Raw genomic sequence first — 27,025 nt, 5'->3', positions numbered from 1 at the left:
TGGGTAGTTTACAGTCTTTCTCTACAACAAATAGTGCTGCTATGAACAACCTAGAATGAATCATATAGAATTGCTGACAGTACCTACAAAACACAGTAATGTCATATAATTAAAAAAAAAAAAATCATCTTTTTGGGGAAAGAGGGGGAAACAAGGTCTCGCTCTGTTGCCTAGACTGGAGAACAGTGATGTGATCACGGCTCACTGCAGCCTTGACATCACAGGCTCAAGTGATTCTCCAGCATCAGCCTCCTGAATAGCTGGGACCACAGGCATGTGTCACCATGCCTGGCTATTAAAAAATTATTTAAATAATATATACCTTTTGTAGAGATGGGGGTCTCCCTATGTTGCTCAGGCTGGTCTTGAACTTCTGGGCTTAGGTGATCCTCCCGCCTTGGCCTCTCAAAGCACTGGGATTAGAGGCATGAGCCACCACGCCTGACCAAAACATCATCTTTTGATGAACATACATATGCATTTCTGTTGACTAAATCTAGAAGTGTAAATCTGACACCCAGGGTAGAATTATACTTACCATGTTTCTAAAATGGTTATACCAGTTTATGTACCCACCAATTGCTCTAAATCCTTGACAAATCTGGTATTTTCTTTTTCATATTTTAGTCATTTTTGAGGTACTAATGAATACACATTTTTACCCATATATATGTGCATCATTTGGATATCCTCTTTTGTGAAGTATCTATATCTGTCAAAGCTCTTGTCTGCTGATGACACTGGCTTGTAGAAGTCCTTCTCTATTCTAAAGAAGAGTCTTCTGTTCAATATACGTATTGAGATTTACCCCTTCTTACTGGGTTGATTTTCTCTCTCAGTGATGTCTTTTGGTACACAAGAGTGCTTAACGTAAATATAATGCAATCTATCAGGTTTCTTCTTTTATGGATAGTGCTATTTGTGTCCTATTTTAAAATTTTTTGCCCACTTCAAGATCATGTAGTGAAAACTTTACTATCTTATCTTTTATAGTTGGAATTTTTTGTGTATGAGTTCAATCCAGATGAATTTCTTTCCACAGGACATTCAGCTAATCTAGAACCATTTATTTAAAGACCATCCTTTCCCCATTGCACAAATGTGTTACTTTTGTAATGAATCAGGTGACTGAATATTGTCTATTTCTCACTCTCCATTCTGCTCCATTGGTCAGACTGTCTGTCTAAAGTACTATATGTTATAACAGGTCTTTGTATCTGGAAATGTAAGTCCTCTGGTTTTGTTCACCTACTTCATGATGGCATGGCTATTCTTGGCCTGAACTCACGATTAAAAAAAAAAAAAAAAAAATCCTAGCACTGCCTACTAAAATCATGGCCTGAACTCAGGATTAAAAAACAAAACAAAACAAAACAAAACAAAAAATAGTCCTGGCATTACCTACTAAAACAGAATAGAAGCAATGACACCCAACTAACAAAACACATGTCTATTTCTCAGATCTTGGTTTCTAAATATTATTCCTCACTAAAAGGAACCAGAAATTCTTAGAGCAAGGACTAATTCCAAGACGGAGCCAACGAAAGCATAAGATGAATTCTGAAATATCTTGTGCCAGAAGGTAGGAGAGTACTAAAAAATTAAGGGGGATGGCCCAAAGGACACAAAAGCCACCATGAAAGGGGTCACAGAGGCCAAATTTGGGACAATTTATGCATCAAAAATGCTGACCATAATGGATAGACTCTTTCCAATTTAAAAAAAATAAAATATCTGTAAGCCCATAGTGATACTTCCCTTTGAAAAGAAAGCTTTTTTTTTTTTCCCTCAGAATAATGCTAGTGAATAGAGAACTAGTATTAGAATTAAAACATCATACTTTGCAAGTACCTTTATAATGATTTATTTAGGGAATAATCATCATTTGAAACACAGATGAAAGGAGGTTGGGAAACAGAATAGTCTCATAGTCTCAAGGTATTATCCCACACATTACTTATTAATTACAAATGGAAACAGTACATTTACATAAGAGAAATAGTAGGAACAGGGTAATGCCACCTTAACCTAGTGATCAAACTTAATCTCACCAATAATGAGACAAAACTGTCATGTATCTTCTGATGTGATTCCATGAGGATGCAGCACCTATTTAGTGTTATCACTAACAATATTTAGCATGAACTGATCACTAGGACTGATCTGACAAATTCAAATTGGGGTCATTCTGCAAAATAACTGGCCTAGAGTCTTCAAAAATGCTAAGTCATGAAAAAAATTTGTTAAAGGTGAGGAACTCTGCAATGCTAAATAAGGCATATGACAACTAAATGCAATGAGTGATACTTGAAAAAGCAATAAAGGCCATTTTTTGGGGAAAGTGGGGATATGTGAATATGGGCTGTGTATTAAATAATATTACTATGCCAATGTTAAACTTTTTGAGGCTGATAACTATATTGTGGTTTACAGAAGAATGTATTTATTCTTAAAGATGTATACTGACATATTTGGGCATACCTGTAACTTATTTGTAAATGATTCTTAAATAAAGTTAATAAATTGTTCTAACTCCAGGGGTTAAAAAGATCATGTAAAAAAGATTGTTACCCTACTTTAGGAAATTAGAAGGGGAAAATGTCCATTTGTATTTTTCCACAGAAAAGATACAACTGACTTATAGAACTAGTAAAGGGAGATTTTCATTTTAGTTTTAAAAATGATATAAATTCCCATAATAATCTATTTTCAGGCTTTCAATTTTACTGGCAAATGTGAAAGTACATTTGTTTAAAAGGTAAAAAAAAATTATTTGGACATCTTCCACTAGAGAAATTTTTAAAATTTCTTCATTCATTTAGCTGAGTACCTGTAAAAGTACTGAGCTAGAATGAAAACACACAAAATTGACTACAGCACTGTGTTCTAGACTACCAAGGTCCTTGGTTGTAAAGTAATTCTTCCTAGCATGGCAACATTTTCTGAGAAAAGTATAAAGTAGAATACAACTTGAGAACACTGAGTTTTTCTTTCTTTGTATGAATAGCCACATGAAAACACCTAGTGAGGTCTCACTCTGTTGCTCAGGCTTGAGCGCAGTGGTGTGATCATGGCTCACCAATTCCTGGGCTCAAGCAATTCTCCCTCCTCAGCCTCCTAAGTACCTGGGACCACAGGCATATGTCACAACACCTTAGTTTCTTTCTTTCTTTTTTTTTTAATTTTTATGAGACAGGGTCTTGCTAAGTTGCCCTTGCTATCTTGAACTCCTAGCCTCAAGTGATCCTCCTGGCTGAGACTCCCAAGTGGCTGCGATCACAGGCGTCAGCCACCGTGCCCAGCTCTCCACATGAATAAACTTTATATAGCACCTATTATATATGAATAAACTTAAATGAAAGGGAATCTAGTCAAGTTCAACAAGGTAGATAGTTGACTATAGAATGTCTTAACCTTCAACAGGCCTTTTAAAATAAAACAATTTGCTCAAGTAAAATCACCTCTTTTTAGCTTTGCATATGATTACATTTATACTTTTTATAGCCATATTCATTATATAAAAAATAAAAGCATTTTAATAATCTTAAACATATCTTTAATTAACTACCTTTCAAATAAAAGTTATTTTTTTTTCTATTGTAATAGCACTATTTATAACCATTAGAGGTAGCTTTAGAACCAACCATATACTTTAAAACTTTATTCCTCATTAGCTAGCTGGGTGTTCTGCATTATTTAATTTCTCTGACCCTCAATTTATAGGTTTTATAAAATGGAAACAATTAAAATCTACTTCAAAGGTAAAATACCTTTGCCTAGTCAGGGAAGACATCCTCTCACTACTGGCAGAATTTAATAGTTTAACTCACTATTTACCAATTGGTTCTAGGCCTACCGTGTAGGCAAGAAGGAAGAATGTGGGAATATGCAGAAACACATGGAAAAATCTAACACAGTGCCTTGTTTGTAGGTGGATCTATAAAAATATGTGTTGATTGGTTACATTACCAAAAGGAATGAGAAAAGAAATGGTTTGTTTTTGCGAGAAGACACATGGTAACTAAGAAAGTCAAAATAGCAGTGTTAGGTATTTAATTTACATGATTATAGTCCTTAACAAAGCAAAAGTGGGGGAACTGTCCCTTATAAAAACTGTATAGCTTAAAAATAAAAATTCTATTGGAAAACATTCTGCAACAACACATTAAAACTAATTAATACATTAATTCAAATAATTACATTTTCAAACATTTGGGCCAATAAAATGAAACTGTATATATAAGTCATTTGATAAAAATAGAATATGATATACTCTAAAGTACAAAGTGTAAGTATACATTGACAATTCTAATTTTCAAAAACACAGTCTTTTCATGTTTCATTTATTCAGTGACATCTCATTTATTTGGCTTCTATCTGTAGTATCAGTATCTGTAGTATCAGCAGGTCACTTGGACCAAATGAATCTGAGAACCAAACTCAATAGTACCTTGTTGGAGCTGCATCTATCTGCTGTAAATCAGTTATTCTCCATCTCTGTGGCCAGTTTTGACATGGAAGCCTCCCTCACCAAGCCCACTACTAGAGATTCCCATCTGTTCCCTGTCTCCTAACTCCCATGCTGGCTTCTCAGCCACTGTGAGACAGGCACACCACAGCTCATGTGGGCAGTAAGGGGTGGCCCTGTGAACCAAGATGGGAACCTTAAACCACTAGGCCCAAGGCTAAAAAGTAGAGATTACGAACTTTGGGGAGCCAGACCACAGAGATTTTGATCAGATTATGTTTCCATGATTATGCTGACGTATACTTTTGAGTGGTGTTATTAGATAATCTCAGTGATATTCTATCTTATTTCTATTCTACCACTCAAAACTCTTTATCAACCTAAATTCTTCTTTAAAGCTCTGGTGTTAATGAGAACCTATGACATGTTGTGAAGATTCGACTTGACGATTAGTCAGCTCTAAGTAGAATCCTCCCAATATCATGATATAATCATGAGCTACCAAATCACTGTCAATAACTCTGATATTCCCTATTATATGACATTTGTTTAAAAAAGATTTTTACCTTAATATAAAAGTACTATGTGCACATTATGAAAAATGCCAACTATAGAAAGAGATGGGAATAGTTTATATGTATGTAAATTTCCAAAATAATTTGATATATTTCATTCCAAGACCTTTTCCTTCGCATGGGGGAGTGGGGAGTGGTTGATAGGAGGAACGTATGACGGGAGGGTGTGAAAAGGATGGTTAGCTGGACTTGTTTTTTTTCTTATTATAACCGAGATTATTCTGACCAGAAAGTTCCCATTTAATATACATGTGAGAAGGAAAATACACTTTTTTTTGTTTTGTTTTGTTTTGAGACGGAGTCTGACTCTGTTGCCCAGGCTGGAGTGCAGTGGCCAGATCTCAGCTCAGTGCAAGCTCCATCTCCCGGGTTCCCGCCATTCTCCTGCCTCAGCCTCCCGAGTAGTTGGGACTACAGATGCCTGTCACCACGCCCGGCTAGTTTTTTGTATTTTTTTTAGTAGAGACGGGGTTTCACCGTGTTAGCCAGGATGGTCTCGATCTCCTGACCTCGTGATCCACCCGTCTCGGCCTCCCAAAGTGCTGGGATTACAGGCTTGAGCCACTGACCCAGCCTGAAAATATAGTCTTTAGCTGTCTCTTTTAAAGGCTGAATCTTTTGCCAAGTTGAATCAAATTCAAATATTGAGGAAAAGAGAATATTTTAAAATTTCAATATTTCTATAAGAGAAAATAATATACAATCAATTATTTATTAATGAAGAATGGATTCTGCCAATCAGTGAAACCTTTCCTCTTTGAGGCTTCAAATTTTAAAAAAGAGATGACTTCTTGAACCAAAGGAATGACCATGCCATTATCTCCAAGCAATCCCAGAGGCCCTAGCATGGTATCTTCTCTGACAGTCTCGCTGACCATTCTGCATCAACAGCAAAAGTGAAAAGCTACTTGCCATGAGAACCAGCCATAACTATTAGCCTTGGTCTTTAACCAACAATTTGGTTTCATTCATCCACTGATCAAAAAGCAGAGCAACTTGGTACTTCCAGTAAGGTCTGAGCGTTTGGGTGGGTCCAAAAATAAACTGATATTGCTACTGTAATCCTAGTCAGAAAGTTCATCCATATGTACTGAGAGGAAGCATGTGTCACAGGAAAAGCAAAGGTCCTATGTGAAAATCCCAATTCCAGACTCTTGTTTTCCAGCCATGATGGAAAACAATCATTGGACTTAACTTCCTGCCATAGGAAACTAGATAACTGGGCAAAATACATGAAACAATTGCTTTCACGCATTGGGAAACAGGTAATGCGGGGCTGTGGCCCCTGAAAGAAGGGAAACAAATGAGATGAGCCCATAACTGCCCTAACTTTCTGCCTGGAGGCAATTTCTAGACTGTGGGTGAGAGGAGAAAGAAATCACAGAGGAGCTTGTTAGGCTTGCTGAACTGAGGAGACAGAGATGAGAGGAGAGCTTAAGCAGGCTAATGCAGCTGAAGTTTCAGGGAAGATTTGTGAAAAACAGGATCTATGCTGAAAAAGAGTTCCAGAAACCTGCCTAATGGTGCCCTGGAATCTTTGCTGAGTGCTAAGCTGTACACAAAGCAAAATTTCACGAGTTTGGGCAAGAAATGACCAGGGACTATAAGCTAAATAATTCCCAGAGTGTATACAAGGTCGGGAAATGTTTGAGCTCCAACCGACTTGAGTGCAATGTCCTCCCTGGGGCACTTAGCAGGGCATGCAGCAGAGATACCTTTAAAGGGGGTCTCCCTGCCACGAATGCTACCCTAGATCTTTCCTAAAAAAATTTAAGAAAGGCCTTGAAGGTTATCCAAAAGTAACTTAGCTGCCTACCAAACCAAAGCCCAACTTTCTTTAACTGAAGACAACAAAAACAAATTCCAGACACTCAGTAATGCAACATTCATAAAGTTATATCCAATGAAAAATTACTATACTACTTACACCAGGAAGCAGCAAAATGCAACTCTTAAATAGGAGAAAAATTCATCAATAAAAATAGACCCAGAAGGACAAAAATAAATGAAACTATTAACAGCTACTATAACTATATACAAGTATTTAAAAGAAAACATAAATATAACATGGAGAAACATGGACAGTACAAAAAAGAACAAAATAAAACTTCTAGAGGTAGAAGGAAAATAAACTTTTATTGGGTGGGATTAGCTGCATATTAGATATGCATTTTAAAAGATCAGGGAATACTTGGAAAAAAGAGGTATATCTAATAAGGCACTGTAAAATAAAAATAAAATAAAATGGGAAAAAAATTAAACAAGGCAAGACAAGAAGAAGTGAGAGAGAACACCTAAGACAAATACATATATATATAGAGAGAGCGCAAGATGATGGATGATGGATTTGAACTCAATTGTGATGGGCAGCCTTTAGGGTAGTCCCAGGGATCCCTGCCTCCTAGTTTTTATGGCCTTGTACAATCCTCTCCCTTTGAGTAATTTGCTTCTAATCAATGGAACATGGTTAAGTTTAAGGAATGTTACAAAAGATTACCACTCTGTCTTGCCAGAAGACTTCTCTCTTACTGGCTTTCATAAAGAAAGCTGTCATGTTGGAGAGACCCAGGTGGCAAGGAACTGAGGATGGCCTCCAGCCAATGGTCAGCAAGGAACTCAGGCTCTGAGTCCAACAGTCCTAAAGGAACGGAATCTTGCTAAGAGCAATGTTAAGTAAGCTTGGACATGAACCCTTCCCTAATTGAACCTTCAAGTGAAACTCTGGCCTTGGCCGACACTCTGATTACAGACTCCTGAGAGACTCTGAGGCAGAGGTACTCAGCTAAGACATGCCTGAATTCCTGACCCACAGAAGCTGTGAGAGAATAAATGCATGCTGTGTTTGGCTGTTATGGTTTAAAGTAATTTATTACAAAGCAATAGATAACTATTACACCACATATACCAATAATTACCTTAAATGTAAATGATCTAAATATTGCAATTAAAATTGTAAGAGATTGTCAGACTAGATTTTAAAAAGATTCGGCTCTATGCTATCTATAAGAAACCCACTAATTTTTAAAATTTCCTTTTTCATTTCTACTTTAACAGCAAGCTTATCCTTAATATTTAAAAAATCTTTCAAAAACGGAGATGAGGTCTCACTCTGTCACCAGGATAGAGTGCAGTAATGTGATCCTAGTTCACTGCAGCCTCAAAATCCTGGGTTCAAGCGATCCTCCCACCTCAGCCCCTCCAAGTAGCAGGAACTACAGGCATGTGTCATCATGCTTGGCTAATTTTAAAATTTTTTTGTAGAGACAGGGCCTAGCTTTATGGCCCAGGCTGATCTTGAACTCCTGGGTTCAAATGATCTTCTCACCTTGGCCTCCCAAAGTGTTGAAATTACAGGCATGAGCCACAATGTCCGACCAGAAACTCACTTTAAATATAAAGATACAGATGGGTTAAAGGTAAAAGTGTGAGAAAAATATATTTCATGTAGTTGTAAGCACATGATACTTAGAGGGACTATTAATATAAAACAGAGTAGACTTTAGGAGAAATAATACATGTTGGTGGTTGGAGTTTTCAACATTCCTCTCTAATTGGTAGAACAAGTAAAAAGAAAATCAATAAAGGTATAGAAGATTTGAACAACTTTATTAATCAACTGAACCTAATTGACATTTATATAACCCTCAAAGGTACATGAAACATTTGGGGTCATTTAAGAAATACATATTTTTTCATGAGAGAATTCATTTTAAATAGTTTCATTGTAATAGTTAAAAACAAAAACCAAAGTATTTTCAAACACCACTGGACTCTGACAGTTATAATTTAAGACTAAGTTCTTGAATTTCTTCAAATGAAAATTTTTTAGTCCTAACTTGTTATGATTGAGTTTAAATTCCATTATCTAGAAAATCCTTCAAATTATAATATTTGGGTATTAAAATAAAATCTTCAACTTTCTGAAGGTACAAGCATTTTCCTTCTCTTGAGGGTTCAGAAAGCACTGAGCAATCCATCAAACAGCTACACGATTTCTATGCACAAACAAGTACAAAAGTATGCAACCAGAGGTTTCATTGGTTCATCCGCAAATTGCTATTTAACCAAATTCCATTTCTTTGAAAAAGATGAAGAGACTAACAAATATAGAGAAATAAAAAAGTTGTTAGAAAACATATTAGAAAAGTAATACTTTTTCATATTAAGATCATGTCTAGTTAAATATCACTGTTATTCTTGGCTTGAGAGAAACAGTAACACACGTTTATTTTTTTCAGCAGATTTTATTTATATTTTAAACATCAGTCAAGAGCCACACAATTCTCTAGTAGAGTCAATAACTCAATAACTAATTATGACCAATTAAGCAATTTATTATTTCACTTTCATGTCTTTCCACTAAGGAGATCTAAAATATGCTAGGTTTATGACAGGTTATTAGAATATGATAACATGAATTTTATTTTTAGTACTAATTTTGTGAAGCTTGGTTGAGAGCATCATAAATCAATTTACTTGCCTGTGTCCCATTTTTAAACTCTTTCCCAAAATATATTACATTCCTACAACAGAATCAGATATCAAATCTTAAGAAATTTTTGATTGTATAGGACTTTTATTTAGCAGTTAAAACTCTGTTAATTCAATTAAAGAATTCATTTAAAGGATTAAAAAGAAACACACAAAGAAGGAAACAAACCATACAAAATTCCCCAACAAACCTGGTCCTCCCAATGTGGAATGCTGTTCACCCTAGAATTTCATACATGCCACTCACAGACTTCAGATGAGACCACCATGAGGCTGTTAGCAGTTAGGGCCAACTACAAGCCAAATAAATCCTAATTACCCATTTCCTTAAGTTCTCCAGGCTCCAAATCTCTTGGGTTCTGCCCTTCTCATTTATTTTTAGCATTATATTCTTCTTTTTAAAAAAAGAAATGCATAAAAATACACAGTAAAATATTTTAAGAGGATCCAGATTAATTGAAAAACAACTTATAGATCCACCCCCTCTAGTGACCTTAGAGCATCATCTAAACAGCTGCCATTACACCAAGATTTCACAGAAGAACATTCTACAACACTGGAACTGTTTCTGTTTCACATATTCTAAAGGTCACTGTAAAACATATGACACATGTATATCATATGTATATATTTATATATATACATAAACATATTTTAACATATTTGTTTATACAAAGATAATTTCTAAATTTATTCAATTTCTTTGTTAAATGATTGGGTTTATAATGAAAAAAAACTTAATTTAGAGATGTGATTATGACATAGATTTCCTGGAATCAAAAAGAAAAAGAATTTAGAAGACAACTCAGAACACAAAATCTCTTTAAACATTAAAAATAACTGTTTTATTACTTCAAAATACCAAAAGTCTTCTGTATAGTACTTATCATATATATCAAATGCCTTTTAAAAGAGTCTCAGCAACCATATCTACTATCTTAATCTCTTCAGAACAAGTACATAAGAAGTAGAAAATGCTATAAATCAGTCCTCGATGACAGAGGGTTTGTTTAGGAGTTTACCAAATGGAACAACCCTGCTGGAATTCCTTCAAGTAGCCTGTGAAAATGTCAGAATGGAGTCTGTTTTGGAGGTCATAGTCCCTAGAGAGCTCTGAGTTTTGGCCTGTTTGTCTTTTCACATGCTTTAATATTTGAAAATCCTTTTTTGCAGACACTGACTGATGCCTAGAGAATGCTAGGATTGTGGGAACTGGCAGTACCAACAAGAGACGAACTTCATGGGAAATCAGTGCCCACTGCCTTTGCCCTTTCAGCACTCATCAGATAAGCTGTGTTATGAAGGTACACGGTGAGACATTAATGAACTGAATGTCATTTTGCCTTTTTTTAAAAAAGAAATACTTGCAGAAAATGGGAGCAAAAGTCACTGGGACGACTGAAAGAAATGCTAAGTTATAAAACATCATGGTGAAAATTCTGAAAAACTACACTGACTTAGTATGAATTAAAACACAGTTGACCCTTGAACAACATGACTTTGAAATTCATGGGTCCATATATATTTGGATTTTTTTCAATAAATGTGTTGCAAAAATTTTTGGAGATGTGTGAAAATTTGAAAAAGTTCAGATGAACCACACGGCCTAGAAATATCGAAGGAATTAAGAAAAAGTTAGGTATGTTGTGAATGTATAAACTATATGTGGAAACTAGTCTATTTTGTCATTTACTACCATAAAATATACACAAATCTATTATAAAAAGTTAAAATTTACCAAAACTTACATACACATACAGACCATACGAGGAACCATTTACAGTTGAGCAATGTAAATGAACATAAATCAACTGTAGTGGATATTGTACTACTGTGACAATTTTGCAGTCACCTCCTGTTGCTATCATGGTGAAGCTCAAGAGCTGCAAGTACCGCTGAGAACACCAAGTGAGGCTCCCGATCTCCGCGTGAGCAGTTGTCTCTCCAGGAAACGGCGCATTGAAGTAAAAAGTAATCTCTTAAGGTTCTCACATATTTTTCATCATGTTTAGTGCAGTACCTTAAACTTTGCATAATGAGACTCCTACGAAGTGCCACTAGTGATTCTGGAGGTGCTCCCAAGAAGCAGAAAAACGTCATGACATTAGAAGAAAAAATTGAATTGCTTGATATGTACCATAGATTGAGGTCTGCCGCTGCGGTTGCCCACCATTTCAGACAGATGATTCATTTTACAAACAGACTGTGTAAACTTCCAGTATTGATAAATACAGTAAAATACTGTAGATATATCTTCCTCATAATTTCCTTTATTTCTTATGATGAGGTCTTGCTATATATTGTCCAGGCTGGTCTTGAACTCCAGGCTCAAGGTATCTTCCTGAGTAGCTGGCACTATAGCGGGGAGCCACTGACCCAGCTCCTTATGACTTTTCTTAATAACATTTTCTTGTCTCCAGCTTACTTTATTGTAAGAATACAGTACATAATGCATATACCATACATGATATGTGTTAATCAACTGTTTATGTTATAAGGAAGACTGCCAGCCAACAGCAGGCTATCATTAGACAGGGTTTGAGGGAGCCAAAAGTCACACATGGATTCTTTACTGCACGGGGGCTTGGTGCCCCAACCCTACATTGTCCAAGGATAACGATACTGCATTCTCAAAATATACATACTAATACATAAAGTGCTAATTATGTGCCTGTACTATTCTCAATACTTGGTTTAGATTACTTGATCTAATCCTCATAGCAATCTTATGAAACAAATACTAGTGTGATCCCCACTTTGCAGATAAGGACACTGAGGCAAAGGGAAGGTAACTAATTGGTCCAAATTCACAAAGCTAGTAATGGTGTAGCTAAGATCTAGGCTTAGGTTGGCTCCAAAGTTGGTGCCTCCATCATGGTATTTTCACATCAGGCATGCAAGGCTGGGTTAATTATAACATGTACTGAGAGCCTAAGATGTGCCATGTATGTGCCAGACACTTTAGATGCTTTATTTCATTCAATCTTCCCAACAATCTAGGAGGCATATGTAAGATTATTCCGACTATGGCTTTGAGGGGCCTGCCACCACACATTTAGTGCAACAGAGCAGGCTCTTGCTAGGCTTAACTCTATAGCCCTCCTTCTTTAAAACTAGGTTCTTCTTTTCAGTTATCCACAAGAATCATCTCCAATTATTTTTCTGTATACAGTCAGGGAAAAGTCTTTTAAAGATCTTTGTGTAACAAGTTTATGAGAATATACTATATCATAAACTTTCAACATTGTACTAGAGGCTTAAAAATCTAAGAATTGTTTTAGAGTAAGAGGCACAATGATCATTAAATAAATGTTTGCGAACAATAATTTTAAAAAGTATCATTTCCATTCTTGAAATATCAATTTTTTAATACTTTGGGAGAGCAGAGTATTCTGATACAGCAAACTTTTCCTTCCTATAATATGTGACAGTGGTTTGATCAAGCAGTCCAAGACATTCTTCTTAACTGCTATGTCAGGATCAAGGCTTCTGTCAAAGAGGGTCTTCTATTTTGTAGCTATGAATCGCAAATCGGCAGAGAGTGCTGACCAAATGTAACACCTGTCAGTTTTTAAACTTAGACTATGAGAACCAAAGGCAAACTGTGAATCAGACTTTTTGCTTTTCTTGTTAAGTCTTCATTAAACGCAGAGGCCATATATCAAAAATTTAACTGGTGAAATAGACACCCAATGATTAGCATTATCTTAATGGAAACAACAACACAAATACCATAAAAATATGAATTTGGGCTTTAAAAAGAGCTGAAAATTGTCTTTTAACTGACAGTTTGATGCTATTATAAAAATGTTAACACATACCTGCCAACCCTTAAAAACCATCAATAGAAACTACATATTCTAAATTAGACACATTATTTTTGAGAATAACAAATAAGTCAATTACTCTCTTTAAATACGGCAGGAAAGTCTGACTAATTGAGAGAGCTGGCAAGTATGTTTACTAATACAGCTGTGAGGTCTGTATTAAACAGCAACACGACTAATTTGTATCTAAGGAAAATTCCACTGGTTAGCTGAGATGGAAGTTATCTTCCATGCTTTCTGTTTCTGCTGCCCAATGAATAGCACATGGCAAACATGACAATGAGATATAAGAACACACGATGTAATGAAGAAGGGCCGCAGGGAGACACATGGGCTGGAGGCTGCCGTACGGATGTCATAATGGGCAAGCTGTGACACAGAGTGCGCCTTAGACTTACCCATGCTCACAGACTGAGTCAGCAGAGGAGACTGAAGTCCTGACTCCCAAAAGACTACACTTCCTGTCAATAATAGTGAGGGCAGTCGGTGAGGGCAGGAGAGCCAACGTACGGATTAATGAAAGGAGTCAGAAAAACATGATATTTGCTAATTAGTCTAGGTAATTATTAATTACAAGCCAAAGAGAAAATTCCAACACATTTGTCACTTTAACATATCAGTCTTACTGTTTTCTGTCACAAGAGTACTTTATTATTGATGTCTTAAAATATAAGCAAAGTAACAAAAATTGTCATGGATCACTTTTTTTAAGTACATTCCCTGTATTTACTGGCTCTTCTATAGGTATGGTGGAGAACAGGTGTCCAAAACTATCTTTTCTCTTTTTTAGCTACAAGAGGTCCTTGTGATTGAATTACGTGGCAGACATAAGTAAATGGAGCCTCACTTTAAAGTCTCTCAGTCCAGTAGAGGAACTAATTATAAGCTAATTACTTAGTTCCACAAAGTCTTGTGAGGTCTAAGTAGCTACGAGGTTATAGGTGAGTTATACTTATTAAACTAATCATTTATATTATGTATATTATCTTTTATAATTGCTTTCTGAGGAACAGCAAAGACTATTTCTTAATAAATTTGTTTTAATTTATTCACTGGTCCAATGTGTAATATAAATGATATGGTTGGCTCTACTTTTATGAAAATTATCTCAATCTATATAGAAAATAATGTACTTCTGTGACTTCAGTAACTATAGAAAAGTCATCTAAAGTGTTAAGTAAACATAAAACAAGTAAGTTTAAGATGATGTGGTCTCCTCATCGGTTTAAACTGCTAATTACTATTATGTTTTAAATCTTACTGTTAATAAATGTGTTCATTGTGATGCCCCAAGGGTATTTCAACAAAAGGACACAATTTAAAGACTAAATAAATTACTCAAAATGAGCTTCAGGGGTGCTGTAATAGGGTCCATGGTCTTGCTGATGCACAAAGCTTCATCCCCCCCTCATCGATAACTAAAGCAAGCCCATGTTAGCATTCTGATGCTGCTACTCCAGCAGGAGAGCAAACTCACTGCCAGCTACAAATGGGAGAAAGTAAAGTTACACACAGCCCCCTCCCTCGCTCCAAACACACTGCATGGGTGTGTTCTGCAATGCACTGAAGCAAACAAAATCCTCAGTAACAACAAAAACTGTCTAAATAAGACACTCAGACTAGAAAAATAGAAGGCAGACAGGGTTACAGGTGCTTATTTACACTGTGAATCAAAACATACTAATAGGAGACATTATAAAGGTTATTATGAAAGAGAATACCTCACCCTTAAGGTACTTACAAGGCTTCTTTTTCATTTTGAAGAGATTTTCACAAACAAAAAGAGTATGAGAGCTGCCACAATTAAGAATTTCATCTGCAGTTGTCAGGAGGCTTATAGCTTGCTTTTAAAGCTATAATTGTGTTTAGTATAAATCCTAAAGCCCAATTTTTAAAAATACTATTTTAAAACAACTAAGGAAAATTATATTCAGAGTATATACTTCTCTTCTCAGTGTAAGTACTCTAACTCCTGAAAGCAGGAAAATAAGTTACTTATCAGAATGTTTACTGATGTCCTTGAGAATTACATGAAACACTCCACAACCTAAATATGTTAACAGCAAAGTCAACGACAAGATTTTAGAGAAATTTATTCATTTCTATTACTTCTAGTTACAGAAAGGGAAAGCAAGAATTCCACAGCTCTGTCTTGGCTACTGAGCATCTATTTGTTTCCTGCTCGTTTATGACACTATGACAACTTTGTCTGGCTATCTGCTCCACAGTAAAGTAGAAATTTCCTCTCTCTTCCTCACCAATCTCCATTCATTCATTATACTAGCTCACCTACGGCCTCAAGAACCCAGTTTTGCCCAAGACAAATGCTCAATACCAAATGCTCAATTTCCAGATACTTGGATCAACAGTAAGCCCAGCAGGTTAATGAGAAGCAGGGAAATGCTCTCAAAGTAAAACCCCAAAAAAGGCCAGCTGTAAATATATGCCATTCATTTTCTATTGTGTAAGGCAAGCAGTTTTCTTTGGCTGGGTTCCATGGCTAGGCAAAGTTCACCTGACTGTCTGCAAACATGTTAATACATGTATTGAAACCAAAGCAAAGAGCCATCTTGGGTTTCCTTGTGAGCAGCAAACTTCTGAATAAATTATTTTCTCTCTAGTAAGTGATCATTTCAAGAACTGAAAAAGAGATTATCTAAAATTATTCAGTATAAATTTAATGGATGGAAAATCTTAGAAGAAAAGATTTCAAGATGGGACTATAAGCTCAAAACTCTAACAACTGCAGTAACTAGTAATACCAAAGTTTAAAATAAGAACGGCAAATGTCATTCCTCTTTATTGAGGCCTAAAACACACTGACTATTTCATAGTAAACAGAGTCTGAAAAAGCCTTTTAGTTCAGGAAGAGGGAGGTAGATGATACTGATTTTACAAAAGTCTAAATCGGCTGGCCTGTGCTGTTTCTGTGACCACGTAAACATGACATGACTGCTCCTCACCTTAAAAATACCTGGACTCAAGACATACCATCAAGTATTAAAATATCAGTTTTTAAAAATGAAAATCTATATTAACGTCTCTGCTTACTCTGTAATAATACTGGCAATGACTTAAAAGCTTAAATTCACCAGCCAGCATCCCTGAGGGTTGCTCTGCCTTCAGCTTACCGGTCTTGCACACAAGCTCAGGAAGGAACAGCTTCTCCCGCAGGGTCCCCTCAGAGTGTAGGCACAGGCAAAGGGCTGCAGCTCTTTCAGTGATGTTGTTTCTACCCACTTTGTCTTTCCTTGCTGAGCTTTTCCAGTTTAAACACTAAAGTCCTATTCCTTTGACTGGTTTCCTTTTTATTCCTAGTCTGCTCATGTGAAGGAATGTAAATAGTGAAAAAGATGGATCTAACATGTACTTAAAATGTCAAAATGAAGCTCAATCCCCTGTATACGCATTGTTTTAGTAAAGGTAGATTATGCATGTGTTTCTGTATATCCATTTTCCTTCATTAAGGCCTCACTTGTTAGGAAAAGTTAATTGCTTAAATATGGCTGCTTTACTTTTGAGGTACTATTTTGGCCACATTCAAGGGTAAAGGAAAATCCCAGCTTCTCTTTGCTAAGTATCTCCCCTGTGTGCTCCAATAGTGGGAATATCCTGCAGCTCCACCACCGTCAGTAACATGAATATGAATGTAAAACAAGGAAAGATCCTGGAATCATTACTTAAACGTCAACTTCATTTTCCTTGTAAAGTGTATTTATAAACTATTATATATTACCCATTAGACAGTAATCCCAAACTGAAATATCTCCATTTTTTCCTCAACAGAAAATAATTCTAATAAGTGAAATTCAAATGTTTAGGAATAACTATAAAACTCAATCACCAAAAAAATCTGACTTCATTTATTTCATAATATCTAAACAATAGTTTGTATTGATTAATTTTGATGCCAACAACTGCATTTTGTATGAGTTAAACATTGCATTACGAAGACGTAAAACATGAAGAACATGCCTGGAAAAAATCATTAAAGTAAGAATGTTACGGTCCTTTCATCTACACATTACTTGATGTGAATATACTCTGCTCACATAACTGTCAAAAACTTAGATTTAAAAATTTTTTAATATATTTGCTTTTATTTTGAAACTGACAAAATTATATGTATTTACCATGTCCTTTTTATGAAATATGTATATACTGTGGAATTGCTCAATTGAATTAACATATCATTACTTCAAATGTTTACTATTTTTTTTCATGGTGACAACACTTAAAATCTACTATCTTAGCAATTTTCAATACAATACATTGTTATTAACCTAGGTTACCGTGTTGTGCAATGAATCTCTTGAACTTATTCCTCCTATCTAACTGAAATTTTGTATCCTTTGACCAGCATTTCCCCAAAAACCTAGATTTCTGACAGCCAAATGAAGATGTCTTTTATGCCTCGGAATGTATATGCAAATTAGGTTAATATATCATAAGCCTGAAATTATATGTCTGAATATAAAATAAGGCTTCTATAATAACTTCCTGAAGTCATTTATTAGAAAAGAGGGAACAATCTCATAGTGGAGTCTTTGCACAATGTCTCAGAATGAGATATTCTTTCATTTACTTCATATTGAACAAAAAAGGACTCTTGAAGAAAACACACTGGCTTAAAAACCAACTTCATTTGAAGCTATGTTCAGGTTTACAGAAATATTTTAATCAGAATCAGAAAAAAAAGGGAGAGAGAAAAAAATCAATACATTATTCCCAGTTAAAACCTTAAAATTCAAAGTGTTGGGTGTTGTTACAAAGCAGCCGTTTAAAAACTGCTTTCCTGGCGAACACGGTGAAACCCCGTCTCTACTAAAAAATACAAAACACTAGCCGGGCGAGGTGGCGGGCGCCTGTAGTCCCAGCTACTCGGGAGGCTGAGGCAGGAGAATGGCGTAAGCCCGGGAGGCGGAGCTTGCAGTGAGCTGAGATCGCGCCACTGCACTCCAGCCTGGGCGACAGAGCGAGACTCCGTCTCAAAAAAAAAAAAAAAAAAAAAAAAAAGTAGTCAAATATTATCCTCTCAGAAAGAACTCTAGTAACAGTTAATTCTGGGAAAGTAACTGTGCAGGTAAGGGACAAGATTGGGAGGGTAACTACTTTTCACTACGTAATCATAACATTTTAAACCACATGAATACATTATCTGCTTAAAAAAGGGCAAAATTCTAAAACAGAAACTAGACCCCATAAAATGTAACAACCAATGACAAATCAAACAAGTATTATGTTATAGAGATTATGAGTATATAACTAAGACAATTTAAAAAAAACTGTTTTGTGAATGGTACTTGTGATTTAGACATTAAATTTTCAGTGCCAAATCATGCACATGTTACAGAGCTGCTGTAACTCAAACCAAAGAGACAGAAATGAAGATGCACCCTGGAAATTCGTGCCAGATGGATGATGCACAGGGATTCTACTGCTGATAAAAACACTGACCACAAAGATTCACTTATACACTTTGAGTAGGACGGTTTTATGAACAATGAGAGTGGTTAAAGCAATCCTACATTACTGCAATGCTTCATAAAATGTAACTACATTAATAAATTAAAATTTTTACCATTTAATCTACTTCCTTAAAAGTTTATAAGGGGAGAATGTTCTATAGTTGGGCTTACCACCTTATATTCTGGCATACATATTAACATTTTGCTGCAAATGACCATAAAGGATAAAGTCTCCTCACACTTCCCTCGCCATTACAGAAGACCAGTATTGTGCACAACTGTGTATTCTGATTTTATAACAGTTCAACTCTTATTTTCTTTCAGGGTAATAATTTGGACATTATACTGGTCCAAGTGTACTGTGTAAATCTGATCACACTTAGTCATGTTTCAGTAAATGTGGCTATATTCTCTCAGCCACTGTCTAAGGTAAATCTGGGTTCTTAAAAGATAGAATGTTTAACCCGGGCGCCGTGGCTCATGACTGCAATCCTAGCACTTTGGGAGGCTGAGGCGGGTGGATCACGAGGTCAGGAGATGGAAACCATTCTGGCTAACACAGTGAGACCCCGTCTCTCTACTAAAAATACAAAAAATTAGCTGGGTGTGGTGGTAGGCGCCTGTAGTCTCAGCTACTCAGGAGGCTGAGGCAGGAGAATGGTATGAGCCTGGGAGGTGGAGCTTGCAGTGAGCCGAGATCATGCCACTGCACTCCAGGCTGGATGACAGAGCGAGACACCGTCTCAAATAAATAAATAAATAAATAAATAAATAAATAAATAAATAAAATAAAAGATGGAAGGTTTAAAAGCCATCACCAGTGAGTTAACCACAGCATCCTGAAGGTTTGATGGCACCTAAGCTAAGATGCTGCTTTAAACCTATCAAAATGGTCAAGGGCTGTGCGTAGCAACAAGGTTCAGATATAAAGCAAAACATATTTTATTTGAAGGAGAACGAGTACACACCAAAGACATGTACTAAAGGCCTAAGAAGACTGGTATATGTATGGTATTTTAAATCCATTTTCCTAAATAAGGTAAGTCCAATAAGTAGGAGGATTGGAAAACACTCAGCACCCAGGAAAATAACTGACAAGGTACATCATGAGGTACTCTGCAGGGAAAGCAGTTTTATTTCTTCTGGCTTTTAAAAAACTGAAATTTACAAACATACTTGTGAGTGTAGGACTCATCAGAACTGTGGAAGGTATAGTAATTCCAGAAAAAATCCTTAATTCTGTTTTTTAATGTGTATGCTTAGAGTGTCTGTAAATTTTAACATTACTTTGCGTTTGTTAGATTTTATATCTCAAGCATTAAAAGTGTATGTCATCTATCTCTATTTGTTTATGTTTAAAATGGACAGTATTGTGTCTTTTGGAGACTCTAGAATATCTCTGTGAGTGATGAAAATTTCCTGAACAGATAATGAATAGAAAATATTCATTTTGGAGACAAAGATGAGGCAGCCAAAGACTGAGAATATGGCTATATCCATACCCATTAATATAATAAATACTCAAATAAGAAGTTACTGACTTCTTAGTCATCACTGAGATAGCTTTGCCACTTCTGAAATTAAGGCGCAACACACCGGAGACGGAGAAAGTAGGAGGAGAATGCAGTCATATCCACAATCTATTTCCCTGGCATCAGCACAGGAACCTACTTTCCAATGCCATTCCAGCATGAAATCATCTGCTTGTGCTAAAATGGCTGAATCTAAAGTTTATTTCCAAAGGTAACGTCACTACCAAAGATACTTGCTGGGAAAATAATGAAAGAAATGGATGGAAAGTGAAATTCCACCTGTTATTAAAAACCATCCAGTACTTCTATAGGGTTCTCCTCCATGACAGACTGCTGAACTGACCAAAATACTACCACCAAACAGGAACAAACTGGGCTCCCAAAGAGGGGAAATCTTTAAATCAAAGATCCCATTGCACAAGCTGAACTCACCATTTTTCCTTTCGTTCAGAGGGGGTAAGTTTTGACTGGACTGCAAGGAGAGTTCCTGGAATTCATGAGCCACAGCTTCACTCTGAGGACTCGGAGCAAGATGGGCTAAAGGTCCCACTTCATCCTCGGTGTCTATCGCCCCTGTGTGATCCATTGTGTTCCAGCCACTGGCAACAGGGAGTGCAAGACGCCTCTCAAATGTGGCAAAAATACTGAAGACACTGCCAAAATAAAGAATGTGTAAAGAGATGGTGTAGTTACCTTTCTCCAATTTGCACAAAAGTATTAAAATGGGAATCCTGGGTTCTAGTCCAGTTTTACTGCTGTATGGTCACACTAATCCATTTACCCTCTCTGGACCTCAGGTTCTTTATCTAACAGGAATAACATACTTCCCACTTAAAAACAAGCAATTACAAGGTAAATAAAAGTTGAAATATATTTTGTATATTTTTTAATACCACAAATTAAAGAAAGTCATAGCCACTGGTGGCACTAAAGATTTAATGCATGCTAAAATGAAAACCACAGTCAACAAATACTGATGAAAACAAGCAGTCTGGCTTGAAAATTCATCTTAATTCCTATATATCAAGCAAGTTTAAATTAGTCAACATTCACAGCAACCAGTAAGGTTTCAGATAATGACTTCTATCAGCCTGAGTCTCAGGGTGAGAACAACAGAAAACAGAGCTTTCAGCTAACTCACAGTGGACATACGGTTAATGACAAAGAAACAAACTTTTAAGTCACTGAAATTTGGGGTTGTTATCACAGTAAAACCTGGTTCATTCTGACTGATATGAAAATCAGCAACAGAAGTACCAAAGATACATCAAAAATTCTAAACATGTGACACTGGCTTAAGGACTACAAAGTAGGCAGCAGAAAACTGTTACTGGAGGCTAGAAGGATGGTCAGTCCCTGTTATGGCAGTGGCAAAACATTCGATCAAATTCTTTGCTGTCTGCTTATTTAGTAGCATTTCATAGCACAGTGTGTTCATCCTTTCACCTACTGATGGACATCTGGGTTTTTTCCAGTTTTTGACTATTACAAATAAGGATGCTACAAATGCTCCTGCACAGGTATCTATATGGACACATGCTTTCACTTCTCTTGGGTAAATACCAAATATCCAAATGGTAAATACCAAGATGGTATCTACCCAAGAGAAGTGAAAGCACGTATCCATATAGATACTTGTACAGGAGTGATATGGCTGGATCACATGGCAGTTCTATGTGTAAATTTTTAAGAAATTGACAAACTGTCTTCTAAAGTGGATGTACCACTTTATATTCTTACCAGCAGGGTATGAGAACTCCAGTTGTACCACATCCTCGGTACTTCATATGGTCAGTCTTTTCCATTTCAGTCACTTTAATGGGCAAGTAGTATCTCATTGTGGTTTTAATTTGCATTTCCTGAGTGACTAATGATGTTGAGCATCTTTTAATTTGCCATCCCTATATCTTCTTTGTCTAAGTATCTGAGCAAGTATTTCTTTTTTTAAATTAGGTGGTTTATTTTCTTATTACTGAGTTTTCAGAGTTTTATAAATATATTTTGGACACAAGTGCTTTATCAGATACATGATTTACAAGTATTTTATCCCAGGCTATTTTGCATGTTCTTAACAGTGTTTTATGAAGAATATTTTTAATTTGATGAAATCCACTACTGATCAATTTTTTTTCTTTTATGGATCATGTTTTTGTTGCTATAGCTAAGAAATCTTTGATTAGCTCAAGGTAATAAAGATTACTTCCTGTTTTCTTCTAGATCTAGTTTTATGTTTTACATTTAAGTCTACGATCCATTTTGAGTCAATTTTTATTTCTGCAGTGAAATATGAGTCAACTTTTTTTCAGGATTTTTTGGCATATGTATATCTGATTGTTCTATCATCATTTGTTGACAAGACTGTCTTTATTAAGTTGCCTTTGCACCTTTGCTGAAATTCAACTGAGTATGCATAAATAGATCTATTACTTGACTTTCTATTTAGTTCCCAAAAACGAGTGAGCCACAAAGCAGGGTGGGGGGCAGGTGTATGCACTGTGTTCCAAGTCTCTGGCTGATCCCTAAACTATATACATGGAGGGCAGACTTCATGCAGCCCAGCTAAGGCAAAAAGAACTGAACTGAGATCTCTGGTGCTGCCCACCAAAGAAAAGCCAGCTTGCAAGAGTTCAGCAAAGTTAACTGCCTGCTCTTAACAAAACAGCACTCTTAAGAAGGAACCTAACAGAATCTAGAGTCTCTACAACTGTCAATCTGAATTACATATTCAATGGAAATATCCTTTAATAATGAAAGCAAAATTGTCACCAGGAGATCCACACTACAAGAAATTCTTTAAAAACTGACTGAAGAGAAGTGATACCAGATAAAAACTTAGATTTCAGAAATGGAAAGCATCAGAAATAGTAAATGTGTAGATAAAAAAACTAAAGACTAGCTTTTCTTCTGAATTTCTATATTATTAGCATTCAAAGCAAAAATTGTAACACCCTGTTGTGAGGTTTACACTACATGTAGATGTAATATATATGACAACTATGGCATAAAATGAAAGGGGTATGTTCAGTGTCTTTACTTTCCCATATATCATAAGAGAACAGTGTAATTTTAGCTTTAAGTAGACTGAGAAGATCATATACAATTACTTAAAACAACTGTTTAAAAAATACAAATAGTTTTAGCTAAAACATCGCAGGGATATTAAAATAGCATTCTTAAAAATACCCAATTAACCTAAACGAAGGAAAAGACGAATAACTAAAAAGAGATGGGACAAGCAGAAAACAAACAGCAAAACAGCAAACCTTATCAATTAAGGTTGGATCTCAACACTCCAATTAAAAGAGACAGAATAAATTTTTAAAAGTCTATAAATGTATGCATATAAGTGACATACTTTAAATATGAAGACACAATTAGGATGGAAAATGGATAGAAAAAAGACAGGTCATGCAAACAGGAATTCCAAGAAGCCTGTGATGACTATTATTATTATCAAATAAAGTAGACTTCAGAAAAGATGTTAGGTAAATCTGCATGACAAATTACTTATTTCACTAAGGAATATTAAAATACAACTCCTAGACTTTTTCAAAACTATGAATTTTCATTTCAAATTATTTATTCATGCAAAATAAAATCTGTTCACATCAAATTAATTCTAAGATACAAGTACCATAATGCCCTTATAATGGAAAGATGTACAAGCTCTGAACATCGGTGCTAATGATTTGGAAGATCCTTTAGGCACAGATTTTAAAAAAATATTTTCATGCAGTATTATCTGTTCTACATACTGAAGAATTTTTTCAACCTATTACGGCTTGACTTTATGCTCACCTTAAACTCCCACACATCCCTCCCAATTATGAAAATTATAAGCTAAGGAAATCTTTATAAAATGTAGCAAATGCAAATACTAAGTTTTCAAAAAATTTTAACTTAATATTCATGAACATTTTTGAGAGAGTATAGACTAAATCTACTCTGAGATTTTGCAAGCTGTCACCTTAGAGTCTACTTAACTACTTGATGGTTTTCTTTTGAAAATAAGATCCAATATCAAATATAAAATTGACTACTCTCTGTATAGTAGTCAATAATTGAGATATTAAAGAAATGGCATTAGAACAGATTATTTCATTGGGCCATAATTTAGTTACAAAAGTAAAACAATCATTTAGCTTTCACTGGACAAACTGTGATAAAATATTAATTCATCTAGAACTGACAGCATGAATGAAGAAAGTTACTATCTTACAAATTCCAATAACATAACTGCAGCTCAAAATGAAACAAAGCCAACATTTATCCAGCACTAAGTAAAAGTACAGCATAATACTGGAAGATCAACCTGGGATACAACTTCTCTCAAAAAACAAACCAGTTCATTGTGAGATACTATGCCAGAGGTAGGGGAAAAAAATACAGGGGAAAAAAAAACCCCAAAAGGCATTACACTTTCATTTTTCATCTATTCATTCACTAATTTTTTTGAATGGAGTCAAGATAGAACCAATAATAATGATCTTATATTTTAAAATTACTGGGCTATTGGGCTAAGGAAGTCCCCAAATCAGTGCTAACATGTGTTCACAAGTGCTTCTCAACTCTCCTCACAATATAATAATTTGGGGAGGATTAAAAAAAAAAAAAAAATCCCTGATGGGTAGAGGTTGTTGGCGGGGAATCTCCAGAGATTCTGCTACAACTGGTTTGGGACAGAGTGATCCTACTGTGTACCAAGCATTGAGAATCACTGGTCTAGCAGAACCTCTCATCTTATACAGAGAATAAATCATTTGCCCAGCGAGTGGGAAGAGAGGTCAAAGGCAATTATTAATACACATGTAAAAAACAGTAGAATACAAATAGGGTAAGTAGGTACAAGGTGCTATTTAGGAACTTTTTTTTGTGTGTGATGGAGTCTCGCTGTGTCACCTAGGCTGCAGTGCAGTGGTACAATCTTGGTTCACTGCAGCCTCCACCTCCCAGGTTTAAGTGATTCTCATGCCTCAGCCTCCCAAGTAGTTGGGATTACAGGTACCACCACTACGCCTGGCTAATTTTTGTATTTTTAGTAGAGACAGGGATCTCACCTTGTTGGCCAGGCTTGTCTCGAACTCCTGACCTCAAGTGATCCACCCGCCTTGGCCTCCCAAAGTGCTAGAATTACAGGCATGAGCTACCGCACCCGGCCTCTATTTAGGAACCTAAAGAATTAAATGTCTAATTGTATTTGGGTAAGTTAGGGAAGTCTTCAAGGATGAGTAGGAGTTTACCAGGCACAGAGTTCTTCTCATCAGTAAAAGGAAAGCAGCACAAACAGAGATCACCTAACAGCAAAAAGTTGAATGGGGCCAGGGTAGAGGGCATGACACAGAGTGGTAGAAGATAAGGCTGCTGCAGTAAAGCACAATTGTAAAGGAATGTGGACTCTAAAAACAAGTGATATGATTGATTTTGTATGTAAAAAGATAATTCTGACAGAGATCAGTTACTGATAAAGTCTCATGCTGAAATGCTGAGGAACAAAGACAGTGGAAATGCAGAAACAGGAATAAATTCAAATACAGTCATGCTTAACGACAGGGATACACTGTGAGAAATGCTTTGTTAGATTATTTTGTTTTGTGCACACCACAGTGTGCACTTACACAACCCTAAATGGTACAGCCTACTACACTCCTAGGCTGCAGGTCATAGCCTATAGCTCGTAGGCCACAAAAACCTGTATAGCACGTTACTGTGCTGAATGCTGCAGGTGACTGTAACACAGTGGTAAGTATGTGTGTCACTAGACATAGAAAAGGTACAGGAAAAATAAAGCATTATAACCGTATGGGACCAATGTTACATGGTGCATGATTGTATTATTGAAGAGACAAAATGTCAAGGCTTGAGGATGGCCCATTTGCAAGGTAGAGATTAAAGAGTTGAGGATGGCTGAGGTTTCCAGATTTGGGCAGCTGGAAAGGCTGGTGGTATCATTAACACCAAGGCAGGAATGAGGACTGAGGGGCTACTCACAAAGAGTGTTCACTTGGAGAAACTACAGGTCCCCAAGGCCAGAGTGCTGAAAAAAAGGGTGTGGCTGGAGAGAGAGCCATTTGACTTCAGGCAAGTCATTTCTCTCTTAGAGACCTAGTTTCCTAATTTAAAAAAATGGGAATGACAACTGAAAAGAAGAGATGGGAAGAATATTTACTCAGCTTGACACTAAATCTAATCTAGACTTTCCTTAATTTTGCCCTAATGACCCCTCTCTGGGTATCAACATTCCCATTTTATAGATGTAAAGATTAAACAAAATTAAGAGACTAACATCAAAGCCACGTTTCCAACTTCAGAGCTCATATTCCTGCCCTGATAACACGGTATGTATGTGCCAAAACGCAAATAAATTGGCACATATACACCATGGAATACTATGCAGCCATAAAAAAGGATGAGTTTGTGTCCTTTGTAGGGACATGGATGCAGCTGGAACATCATTCTTAGCAAACTATCACAAGAACAGAAAACCAAACACCACATGTTCTCACTCATAGATGGGAACTGAACAATGAGATCACTTGGACTCGGGAAGGGGAACATCACACACCGGGGCCTATCATGGGGAGGGGGGAGGGGGGAGGGATTGCACTGGGAGTTATACCTGATGTAAATGATGAGTTGATGGGTGCTGACGAGTTGATGGGTGCAG

At 36.2% G+C, this 27,025-nt stretch overlaps 1 protein-coding gene across 7 annotated transcripts in view; it reads right to left on the bottom strand.

Annotated features, from left to right (window-relative positions):
• Positions 1 to 27,025, bottom strand: part of MRTFB (myocardin related transcription factor B) — a 196,798-nt gene that overhangs the window by 104,448 nt on the left and 65,325 nt on the right. For all 7 annotated transcript variants that reach the window (XM_073015180.1, XM_007986266.3, XM_073015181.1 and 4 more), the window contains one exon: positions 20,794 to 21,014. In XM_073015180.1, coding sequence (XP_072871281.1) covers positions 20,794 to 20,947 — 154 coding nt within the window. In that variant the 5' untranslated portion in view covers positions 20,948 to 21,014. The remainder of the gene's footprint in view (positions 1 to 20,793; positions 21,015 to 27,025) is intronic.

The sequence above is a fragment of the Chlorocebus sabaeus genome, chromosome 5, assembly GCF_047675955.1.
Source record: "Chlorocebus sabaeus isolate Y175 chromosome 5, mChlSab1.0.hap1, whole genome shotgun sequence".
NCBI classification, from domain to species: Eukaryota; Metazoa; Chordata; class Mammalia; order Primates; family Cercopithecidae; genus Chlorocebus; species Chlorocebus sabaeus.
This window is presented reverse-complemented; position numbering and strand designations above follow the sequence as displayed.